Genomic DNA, 12,607 nt, shown 5'->3' on the forward strand with positions numbered 1-12,607 from the left:
TGTGTGTGTGTGTGTGTGTGTGTGCGTGTGTGTGTGTGTGTGTGTGTGTGTGTGTGTGTGTGTGTGTGAAATGCGTGTAAATACTTATACGATTTTTTAACAAGTTTTAAAGTGAACAAGGAATGGTGACGTCAGTTGTAATTACTTATTTATCAGATTTAACAAATGCTTTAGCAGAGTAAAGTACAAAATTCAGAATTATTAATTGATCTGCATTTTAAAATATTAATTTTTTCATCATACCGTGTATTCAGTTTCAAAAATATCAGGTTTTCATTGAACTGTGCTTGAAGAAAGATTAGTCCGGCAATTTCTCGCACAAAGCGCAGGTTTTAAATTGCGCGCGCCTGATGCCACCTCTTATTTACAGGCTTTTAGAAATCTTTATTGGCAAGAAGTTCCAGTAACGCGGACGAACTCACGTCAAAATAAGTAATTAGCGTATGACTTTGTAAGTTAATGGAAATTTAAATGTTTTAAAATTATTTATGATACTTTCTGTATAATTTATAAGTGATAAATATGCTTAAATGATATATAAAGTGCAATATTATTCACTTATGTTTTTCCTGCGCAGTAGGTATTTTGGTGCTGCTGCGCAGGAACGTCAGCCAATCACCGCGAGGCCCAGGAGAATCTGAACCAATCACGTGCGACGCGGCGGAGATCCCAGCCAATCAGCGACGCGCCTGCAGCACTGTGGCTTTTGGGCGCCAAAATACGAGCGGGTCGGCCGGCCATGTTGATAATCTGAGGTAGTGGTAGTGTGCGGAGCTCTTCGTGAGACTTTGTGACTGTATGACGGATTTTTGCTCTGAAAAGTGATAAGTGGACTATAAATTGCGCCTAATATGCAAGCGGGGCCTCCGTGACGGGAATAATGTCGCAAAGCAGCGTACACGGGTAAGTATCCGAAGGCGGAGGCGAATGTTGACGTCTGTCGAGGCGTATCAGCTGGGAGAGGAAGGGATGGGCTTGCTTCGCCTCACTTTTTTTTTCCCTATTTTCGTTTACCTACTCTGAAAGGAGACGCCTTAGACCTATAATGCCGTACGGAATTGACGACTCTCCCTTGTCTTGTCACGTGAATTTAAACGCAGCAGGAAGAGTTTGAAGGAAATTACAGGTATATATTGCGAAATATTCTTGGGTCGAGTCCGCATGGGATGTGATACCTTGGGAGTCGGGAAATATCTCAGGTTATTTCATCCGGTTTATTTTGTTCTTATTCACCCAGGAATGCCTTGGAAATCAATTATTCTTAAATTTGAACATATCTCAAGGTTATTTGGAAGGTTGACAATGCTCTTCCTGCTAATATGTAATTTTGCGAGGCCAAGGTTTTGTGGTGTTCGATGTTCACGGGTCTCGGGAACCTATGGTCGTTTATTTGGACTCGTATTTTAATTTTGTTTGTGGCAATGATTATCAAAAATGATTATTTAGCAAGGACAGGCAGTAATTCAGAGCGTTACCCAACATAACTTATGGTATGGGGCCAATTTTCGGTGAAATTCTGAACGTAGGTGTAAGCTGACCTTTACCGTAACCCATTCTTGATTACTTTGAAGTTACCGGTAGGCTCAGCCCGCGGCAGGTTAGGCTGCTCGCTTCTGAACTTAGATGGTAGCTTCGACTAAACCTTTTTATTTTTCGTCCAAGTAATTTAGCAGAATTAGGCAGTGACAGGGGACTTAGAATTTTTTTTTTTTTTACGTTGGTTGAGGGTTTATTAAATCAGGCCTCTCCCTAAGTTAGACACATTGCCATTGCTTATGTGGTAGGCTAGTTTTGGTTTTGTAGATATTTTAAGGAAGTATGATAGGTCAGTCTGGGTTTATTTTGGCAGGCTATGTTGTTTCAAAGTAGCCTTTAGGCTAGATAGTTAGTTTACTTTATCTACAAGAGCTCTTAGGCATTTTTGTTGTGCAGTGATGGCTGTGATGTTAATGCTTAAAGATTGGGTTAGGTTATTTAGTTTTCAGATACATAGCTGCAGTGGGTTAACCTAACCTCTGCTAGGCTAGGCAGGAATTAGATTTGGGTTAACCTAGGTTAGGCTCTTCCAGGTTGGACCTGGCAAAGTGTCTTGTTTAAGCTTTGGATTTCAAGACTAGCTATGCAGTATGTAGCTACTGTAGTCAGTTGATATTTTTGTCAGGTTAGGCTAGGATGTAGGCTGAAGCTATAGAAATTTTAAAGGATATTCTGTATTGTTTTATATTTATACACCATCTTTGGCATGAGAGCAAACTGGCCTTGTGCAGCACAGAATTTTTTAGTAATGTAACTTTTGCCATTTCCATATCTCTTTAAAAGTCATTACCTATCATAATGTTTTGTCTAGAATCAACTTGTTGGTAAAGTTTGTAACCTATAGCCTAGTTCTGTCTTTTGCAAGAGTGCCTTATTTAGGCAAAGTTCAGTTTTGAATCTAATTGCTACTTTCTGAAAAAGTTTTTGTACTGTATTAAACATTGTAGACTGGTAACTTTTCTATCCAGTGACAGATTAAAACAATATATTTAGCCACAATTTAAACATTGTCTAACCAGTGATGATTACACCATTATATTAAGCCACAATTCAGACATTGTCTATCCAGTTATGGATTACACCATTATGTTAAGCCACAATTTAAACATTGTTTATCCAGTCACAGATTACACCATTATATTAAGCCACAATTTAAACATGATGAAATACTGTTAGACATTGGCTTTTTGTTTCATCATTTTGATGCAGTTCCTTTTGCTGTAGCTAATAATAATCTTTACCATTTTAAGTACATATTGGCTGTAAATGTTTTTATAATTGTACCTGTATTTGTGAAAGAAAAGGTTTTAGTTTTGGACTTATAATATTCTTTAGTGTCACCCCCGTTTGTCTCGTTTTCTACCATCTTCACCATTACTGTACAGTCAGCCACCAATGTTCATAATTTTCTGGATTCTGTTTTTCTTTAATTTTGTTGGCCATTTTATGTTACTTTATTTTGCAATTTTACTTATTTGACTGGTCATATTTTTAGGATCTTAATATATGATGAATGACATTTATGCAACAAAATGGTTTGTGCAGTAGCCATAGATTTTTCTATCCATTGTTACAGTACCTACAATTTTTATTAATTCCTGTATTAGTTGATTTGATGTTTGGTGATGTGGGAGTACCTGTAATGGGTATTCAAAATTCTCTTTGGCTTCTGATTTTTGCTTAAGTGTACCTCATAAGGTTTTAGGGGCCATTCTTACATAGCAGGAACTTAATTCACAAAGCTTTGTGTACAGTACTGCTAACAATTCTCACTAAAGTTAAATTTAGGTTATTAAAACAGAATTTTCTGTTTTAATAACTGGTTTATTAGTTATATTCTGCCTCATAACTAAAACCTAGCAGGATCAGGGACATTTCAGTAGAAATGTTTGTACTTATAAAGTTAGAGGGCACTTTGGGAATTTATTATTGGGGATTCATGACAAGAATTAGGGATATTTGTGCTTGGAATGACCTAGGGTATGGAGCTTTTGTGAAGAAAGTGTATGCTTTTGTTTTCTTGTAAGGTGTAGTAGGTTTATATTGAAGACTGCAGTATGGTATTGCTTATTTTACACTTCGTTGAACCAAGTGTATATATTCTCCATCATTGGGATTTAGCCTTATCCATGATGTATACTTTAGGTGACGGCTGCTTATGGTACATTCTGTCACTTCTATGCCATTGTTTTAATTCACTAGCAGGAACATCAAACGATAGATCTAACAGGATTATTGGTTTTTGTAGCTGAGTTTGACATTTTTAAAAGTATAATCGACTAAAATCTTTAAATGACCTCTTGCCTTGCCTGGTTGGTATTCAAAACAAATTTGTATGTTCAGTTGGTGAACAGATGTTACAAATGATATGCATCCCTCTGGGCAGGTTTTGCTTACTGATTTTTTTTTTTATGTTATGGTAGTTATACTATTTTATTATAGGTATTGGATTGCCGTGGAACTGATTCAAGTAAAATTAATGTATTGATGAGATACCTTAAGGGGTTAGCTTGGAACAACAAGGACTTTAACCCAGATAGTTTTCAAAGTTTACAGTTTATTTTACAGTGGAGCTAGAAGTATTTTCAAGATGAAAGTCAAAGCATTTATCTTCCCGTTTATTCATAATATATTCAATCTATACAAAAACTTGTTTATAATAAATTTCTTATGGTGATTCTAGATGTAAGTTAACAATAAATTGCTTATCGTACTTCTAAGTCTTATTAAGATTCTAGCTGAAGCTGTGCAGTTGGTAACAAAAAAAAAAAAAAGTGCTAAAATTTCTTCTCCGGTCACCTATGATTTAGTGCTTCCTGTCTCGGAAGGGTCAGGGAGTATTTATAGTTGAAAGGGGATGGGGGATGCCGTTTCCGAATGCCCCTTTTTATCTCGTCGTTTACCACAAGTTTCTGTCTCGAAGATTTTCTTCGCATCCGTCGCCCGGAGGCGTCTTCGGGCACGCGCGAATGATCACCCCAGGATACGTTGTTATTGGCAAGATACCTTGCTTGCTGGGTTCCTCTGGGCGATTGCTGTAAAAGGAATCGGTTCGTCTCGATTATCTCACCTGTTTGTTTTGATTTGTGTGGATATTGTCGATAATTATTTTTTATCGTGTTACCTTATGTATCTAGACTGTTTGTATTGTGTGTATGGCCCTGAGTGAAATAAAGAATATTCCATTATTATTATATTATGAGTTATATTAAATTATTATTATTATTATTATTATTATTATTATACAGTTCTTGCATTTTCATAATACAGTTCTCCCTGCATTTTAATAATTTACTTACAGCTTTATTTATTAATTTGTTAATGTTTTTTCTTATAACTGTGATCTCTTTCCGTGTTTCCTATTACCTTCTGTTTATTTCAAATGAATGCCGTATTCATTGGAAGTTTGAATTTCGAATCAGTGGCCCCTTTGGTGGGCTTGTTTCACATGAGCAGGGTTCATTTGAATAATAATAATAAACCTTTTGTTTATACTGTGCTAGTCTGAATTCTAAGTCTTTGTTTTCATGTTCGCTCTAATAGTATTCTCTTTGCGTAAGAGTGACAAGAAAACCTGTGCCCTCTTTAGAATTGTCTTTCCTTTTATGCATTCGCCTGTTTTTTATTTCCGGTTTCTTTGTTTCTCTCATGTTTCAGTAGTTAACCCCGCCCTCTCTCACCCTACCGGCCCTAGAGCAGAGAATATGGAAATTGCATCGTGAATAAGAATGATGTCACATCCGGTTTAGTTTCGTTCGAGCTCATTTATAGATTCACGTGAGTTTCAATCTCATGAATTACAAGAAATATTTTTGAGATCACTTGTTTCTGATAGAGAAAGAGAGAGAGAGAGAGAGAATGGAAAGTAGTGTAACCCCTCATTCTCATACATTATTGCCAGCGTCATTACTTGGTAGGAAGCTCTCCTCAATCTTAGGTCTTGAGGCGTTATTCCAACGTTATTCAGCGTCTGTTGGTGGCCCCTAGGTAACCTCGAGGTTAGGGAATGGTTGCTTTTTCATCCGTGTCACGTTTGAATTTGCCCTTTTTCGTTCTGTTCGTTTAGGTGATGGCCCGGTGAGATTCCCTTCCGTGAATCTGGGATTGGCGTTGCTGTGTCTGGCCCTTTGTTTTGATGTATTTTTTCAGCAGCATATCCACCAATATGTATCCGGGCATTCAGTAAGTTCCTCTAGCCACGTTGAATTCGGGATTGCTGCTGTGTATAGCCATTTGTTTTATGTATTTTTGAGTAGCGTATCCACTGTATATAGGCTATTCAGGCACTCAGTAAGTAACCCAAGCCACTGAAATGTGAAAACTTAGACCAGGAGAAATCATGTGCATTTTAAAAACATGCGTGCTATGGGATAAGTTATTGAAGGAAACTATTAACAAATAACAGCTAGAGCCAGCTAATCTTCAAAATGATTTTTTTTTTTTTTTTTCAAGTTTATGCTAAATGCCGTTTCAGATTTGTCTTTGACAATAAACTACCAGATTTAACCTGATATCTTTCTCTCAAACGTGATAACCCAAACTCGGAGATAAGCGCCCATCGGTCATTTGCGATTTTGTCTCGAATTTCCCTGATCCTGTCTCGACATCGTTTCACACTTCTCCGCACTTTTGACGCTTTCATCGTAGAAGCTTTATGCGTCTTTGGAAGCAGCTTGTTAAAATTTGTTAACATGTATTACGCGATAACATTGATGAATCATAATTCTGTTTAGGCAGTATGGAAGGTTTTGTTTCAGTTTTATCATATTTTATCAGTGAAGGAATATTTTCTTGTTTATTTTTTTATACACAGCATACATTTTCATAATTCTGTTTCAGTGAAGGTTTTGGAGTTGTTTTTACACAGAATATTTTAAAGCATATATGTTTATTTTGTTTGACCATACCTAAGATTATCATTTACTCAGAAGATGAATCCTAGAATTATTTATTCAGAAGGTGAGCCTTAAAATAATATCATTTATTCAGATCAACCCTACACATATGGAACAAGCCCACAGGGACCATTGATTTGAGATTCAAGCTTCCAAAGAATTTGGTGTTCATTTGAAAGAGGTAACAGAAGGTAACTGGAAATACGGAAAGAAGATACCAGTTATTAGAAAAAAATTAAAATAAATAGACAAAAATGTAAGCAAATTATTGGCATGATGTAAATGTAGAGGACCGATATTGAGCTTCCAGTTACAGTTTTAACAAGGTTTGGTGTTAAATGCGTTATCAGATTGAAATTTTATAACTTCCATGACATTTCAAGCATTGGAGGTGTGACCTACCAAGGCATTGACGAATTAGTCTTGACGTTTTGATGTGGTAGACCTTTCTTGTGATATCATTTCATACTGAATGGCACTTGGAATGTGTTAAATTTTGTTGTTTTCTGCTGGTCGCTGCGGACTTTTAGAGTATTGTTACACTTGGCTTCTTTGTGTGAAGGTTTGGTCTCTGTCTCTGTCTTGCGTTTGTGGGCGAAGAATGACTTCAGACAAGAATTATTGGTAAGTCTCGTGTGTTTTTCAGCAAAAGGAAGATGTTCCTTTATAAGCAGTTTTAGAATGATTTAACTGACTACGTAGTTATGTTTGTTTTTATGACTGTTAAAGGGTGACCTAGTTTTGCTAATTTTTTTGTGATGTATACATTGTTAGTTGAATTAATCTCTGTGCTACTTATATATTGCAAAATATGTTTGTTTTTCCTCTAGGGTGTGTTTGTGGGTAATGCATGAAATTACTGTCGAAGGTTATTCTATGTATGTTTGTACAGTAGTATGTATGGAACTTGTCTGGTATGATAGAGGCTTGACAAGACATCAATGAAGAATAAAAGCTGCGTTGTAAAAATCGTATTTAAGGATGATGGACCTTGCAGTCATTTAAAACTCTTCCCCTCTTATATTTGATTTCATCTCGGCCATTCCACTTGCCTCCTTGCGACAGCTTATCAACCTTTTTGATCTTTTGGGGGTTTGTAGCATCCCGTCATTATCCCCCTCCCCCCCAACACCTCCCCACCCATATCCTCTCGACGTCTCCGTCATTTTTTCTTGCAGTTGAAAAGACTCTCTCTCTCTCTCTCTCTCTCTCTCTCTCTCTCTCTCTCTCTCTCTCTCTCTCTCTCTCTCATAGCTTAGTGGTAGCTCGACGAACTCGAATCTCGAACTAGACGAGGAATCAAGTACGTTGTTGTTAGCCGACTAATGTGGGTTGCGGCTAGGATGGAAAGGGAGAAAAAACTAGACCTGATTGCTCATTCCTCCATCAACATTTACACCATCCAAACAGGGTGGCCTCGACGAGGTGTTCCTCTTTCCATTGAGGTGAAATCATCCTTAAGACACTCCCAAGCAAGTCATTTTAAAAATATATGTAAAAATTTATGCAGCATATCATTATCGTTATGGAAGTTAAAATATCCCAATGTGTTGCAATACTTAATAGTTAGGTGGTTGTTCTCACGATGCAGTGTGCCCGGTTTCCTGTAATTATTTTTGTCAGATTTTTGTGTTCGTGGGAGCTCCAGAGATCAATATTGAGGTGGATGCCAAGGGAGAAATTTGCCTGGAACGTCCACACTTTGCTTCCATAAAGGAGAGTTGGCTGCTCCCTTGACTATAGTAAGAAGTACAGCCTAAATTTTGCCACCCCGTGGAAACTAAAGTTTTAGGTACGACACTTGTGAACCTTTTGGTGACATGAAACATCCCCTAAATGGAGAGAAGAGAGAGAGAGAGAGGGAGGTGAGATCAGGTGTTTAGGTCTACAATTATACCTTAAAAAAATTCACATTATTCATTTGTGATATTTTCGCTGAAATATACATTGAAAGGGCTCAGAATGTTTGTGTCGTTGTTATTTGTATCTAGGTCGGCAATATCCGAACCATACCGGTGCATTCCGTATGCGAAGGTGTTTTGAAAACAGGTTATATCCTTTAAAGTTGCAGATAAACAGTGGGATTCGCTGTAGCGAGGTTTCACCAGCCTTTGGCGGGAACTCTTACCGGGGTTCAGTGTCCCCACGGGGCCCCTGGCGGAGCGTAACATCCCCCTGAGCCGTGATGGATCACATGGGGGCGAGGTGTTGTTAGGCTCTCTGACGGGCCTCCTTGTGTGGGAATATCAGGATAAGAATAGGAATATACGGTCTTTTTGGCGGGAAAATTTGACCCGGATGTATGTTCTTACTTAGAAGTTTGCAGGTGTTTTTTGACATTTAGTTTGAATTTTTGTGTATATTTTGAAATTGAATGTAAAACTTTTTAATTTATTCGCATTGTGGTGGCGAATATTTTCTTATAGGTTGTAACTGAAAGCTAATATAATTTTGATTAATCGTTTAACAGTTTTGCCGTATGCCACACCGTATGTTTTTCAGTACTTGAGACTGGATTGTATTGTTATTAAACAATTTTTATTTCGTACATTTGTATTTATATTACACTTCATAATTTGCAAGCCTTATATTGCTATATTTTCGTCAGTTTATAAACAGTCCCAAAGAAGTTTTTATTTTCCCCAAACCTGTGGAAATACAGACTTGAATTAAACATCCTACCTGGAAATGCAGATTTGAACATCTTACCTGGAAATGCAGACTTGAATTGAACATCTTACCTGGAAATAGACTTGAATTGAACATCTTACCTGGAAATATAGACTTGATTTGATCATCTTACCTGGAAATACAGACTTGACTTGAATTGAACATCTTACCTGGAAATACAGACTTGAATTGAACATCTTACCTGGAAATACAGACTTGAATTGAACATCTTACCTGGAAATACAGACTTGAATTGAACACATTACCTGGAAATACAGACTTGAATTGAACATCCTACCTGGAAATACAGACTTGAATTGAACATCCTACCTGGAAATACACACTTGAATTGAACATCCTACCTGGAAATACAGACTTGAATTGAACAACTTACTTGGAAGTACAGACTTGAATTGAACATCCTACCTGGAAATACAGACTTGAATTGAACATCATACCTTCTTCCCCTCCATTAAAACCCAGGGTCCCGCTCCCTTCTCGCCCTAAACGTTGCCCTCGGGGTATTGGTGTAGGGGAGGCTGGGTTGTGCGCTGACCTCGGTGACCCGTGTGTTCTTCTAATGCTATATTTATGGTTACCTCTGCGAGGGCTTTTGTCACTGGGGCTTTGGGTTGGGGGGGAAGTGGGGGCTTGTAGGAAGAGGGTTGGTGAATTGTAGGTGTTGTGGGGCGTCTCTCTCTCTCTCTCTCTCTCTCTCTCTCTCTCTCTCTCTCTCTCTCTCTCTCTCTCTCTCTCTCTCTCTCTCTCTCGACGAGAAAAGAATTTGTTCTCGTAATGTCTGATGTTTTGAAAATAATGTGGTTATATATATATATAAATTTACATAAATACACAGTGTGTATATATATACAGTATATATATATATATATATATATATATATATATATATATATATATATATATATATATATATATAGAGAGAGACTGGGGTAGGTGCCTATAAATATTGGTGAATCAGAGATATGCGATAAGCGGCCCATGGAATTCAAGCCCCGTGACCAGGGAATGGGTTTTATATGTTACTAGGATATCGGCCGCTCAACTGATAACCCTGATTGCCACTCTCTCTCTCTCTCTCTCTCTCTCTCTCTCTCTCTCTCTCTCTGGAATTTGTTAATTTTGTATCTGTGTCAAGTGCTGTCAATTGTTTTCTTTGTCAAAAAAAATTATTTGATAATGATAGAATATTGTCACTTCCGACTCTTCCCAAGGTTGACACAGGATCAAGCTACTTTCTCTCTCTCTCTCTCTCTCTCTCTCTCTCTCTCTCTCTCTCTCTCTCTCTCTCTCTCTGGAATTTATGGTAACTCTGGATTCGTGTGATAATTTTCCCATTAGCTTTATCTGTTGTTTGATGTAGTCCTGACGAAAGTGACTGCCGGATCTCTGGAGCTGTGGTGTAAGGCCTAAATTTTTAGGGTTAAGAAGAGAATGAGAGACTGGCAGGTTATGAGGCGTCATGAGAATTCCTCAAATTCTGAACAGTATGTAATTTCATGGAAAGAATGTAGGCGAATGATTCAAGTTAATATTCTGAATGGTGATAGGAATATTGTAATGATTTGATTGCTTTCCATTCACATGTCATTTTACCATGAAAGTATTAGTTTGATGTAACAGACTTGTCTTTGTTGCTTGAAGAGTGTTATTACTTTGATGTAACAGACTTGTCTTTGTTGCCTGAAAGAGTATTATTAGTTTGATGTAACAGAATTGTCTTTGTTGCCAGAAAGAGTATTATTAGTTTGAATGTAACAGACTTCTCAAAAAAAAAGTACTAAAGAATGTACTAAACAGCTCTATGAAACTCCCAGTAGATTTATCAAGTTGTCTAGTAAACCGAGAAATGTCATTCACTCGTTTTTCTCAAGCGGTACGGTATTTCAGTCTGACTGTGCCTCACATTATCCAGCTCCAACCCAGCAACAAGGAGGCGTGAGGTTTTCATGCTCGTTCGGGTGTTATTGATGAGGTGATATATGAACCCGGGCAGGGGTTGCCAGCGGCCTCATTTTTAATATTTTCGGTGCCAATGTAGCCTAGGCTGCTCACGTCCTGGCCGTAAGTCATTTGTGTGGGTCTTGCTTTAAGTCATTTGTGTGGGTCTTGCTTTAAGTCATTTGTGTGGGTCTTGCTTTATATAAGTCATTTGTGTGGGTCTTGCTTTCGCCTTGGTAACATTTTTCGAAAACGTTTTCGGCAGTACTGAAAAATCTTGTTTTACGTTATCTCGCGCGTCTTGAGTGCGTGTGTGTGACTATATATACCTGGTAGTTAGTCAACTGATGTGTCTTGGCCCGAATGGAGGAAGAGAATGCAGCACGAAGTGACCTTTGCTCCGTCAAAATATTTTCTATCAGATTATAAGTGAATACTTTAGGGTCTAGGCAAGTTTAGTCCCACCTAGCCTGGGAAAAAATTCTCTCTCTCTCTCTCTCTCTCTCTCTCTCTCTCTCTCTCTCTCTCTCTCTCTCTCTCTCTCTCTCTCTCACACACACAATATATTTAGATTCAGAGGTTTCATCATACAGTGTGGATACTGGACTTAAAGTTTGGCCAGACTTTCAGAGAAGCTAAGGACACTCCGGAGACATTACAGAGTCCGCATGAAGGTTTTCGAGCTATTAAATATCTTCCAAGATATTTAGGCTATTACACTCTAGCATCTGTAAAGATATTTAATCGATTAGACCTCAGTATCATAGGATTATCTCAGTATCTTAGGATTATCTTGAGACTTTCTCCTGGGGCTCTTGGGCAAGCAAACGTACCCAAAATGATAATGTCCTATCATGGAAGTGGGTCGGGACTTTATTTACATTGTCCTTCAGGTCAAGCGAAGGAAATTTGATACATTATATTATCGTCCTCGTATAGAGTGGAATGGTCACTAAAGTGATCCCATTTCGATATATATCTGGGTCGAGATAGATTAGGGGGTTTCACGACAAGTCCAATTATGTTTTTTGTGATAACGGAGCTGGTGTAGTCATCTCAAGACCTGACCGGGTTTCTGAAAGTATGTTTTTTCATGTTTTACAGCATGTTGCGTGTGTATGATTAACATTAATTGGACTTGATCGTGTTGTTTTGTCGAGTATTTCAATATAGTGTGTATGCTATTTTGGGTTGGACTTTTGTTATCGGAGCTTTTAACGCATAGCGTACCTGGAAAAAAATTTTTTCTTTGCTAGTAACTGTAAATTTGTGCATTTTTCAAGTACAATTTTACATCATATCTCCTTTTCACCCAAAATCCGGTTTTTCATGGTCTTGGCTCTTAGGGAGCTAGTCCCGTCAGTGTACTGTAGGCGTTAAATAAGGTTCTTTGCAGCGTCCCTTCGTCCCCTAGCTACAACCCCTTTCATTCCTCTTACTGTACCTCCATTCATACCCTCTCTTCCATCTTACTGTTCACCTTCTGATAATTGTTTCACAGTACAACTGTCAGGTTTTCCACATGTCCCACCTCTTAAACCTTTCTA

General features: G+C 37.9%; 1 protein-coding gene across 7 annotated transcripts in view; it reads left to right on the forward strand.

The window, feature by feature from the left end:
• The first annotated feature begins 644 nt into the window (after positions 1-644).
• LOC136831541 (transcriptional activator Myb-like) overlaps positions 645-12,607 on the forward strand; it is a 74,835-nt gene continuing 62,872 nt past the window's right edge. For 3 of the 7 annotated variants that reach the window (XM_067092117.1, XM_067092122.1, XM_067092124.1), the window contains exon 1: positions 723-903. In XM_067092117.1, the coding sequence (XP_066948218.1) occupies positions 881-903 (23 nt within the window). In that variant the 5' untranslated portion in view covers positions 723-880. Of the gene's footprint in view, positions 904-12,607 lie in introns of all 7 variants that reach the window. The other 4 variants (XM_067092116.1, XM_067092119.1, XM_067092123.1 and 1 more) reach the window with 3 other exon arrangements.

This window comes from Macrobrachium rosenbergii, chromosome 48, assembly GCF_040412425.1.
Source record: "Macrobrachium rosenbergii isolate ZJJX-2024 chromosome 48, ASM4041242v1, whole genome shotgun sequence".
NCBI classification, from domain to species: Eukaryota; Metazoa; Arthropoda; class Malacostraca; order Decapoda; family Palaemonidae; genus Macrobrachium; species Macrobrachium rosenbergii.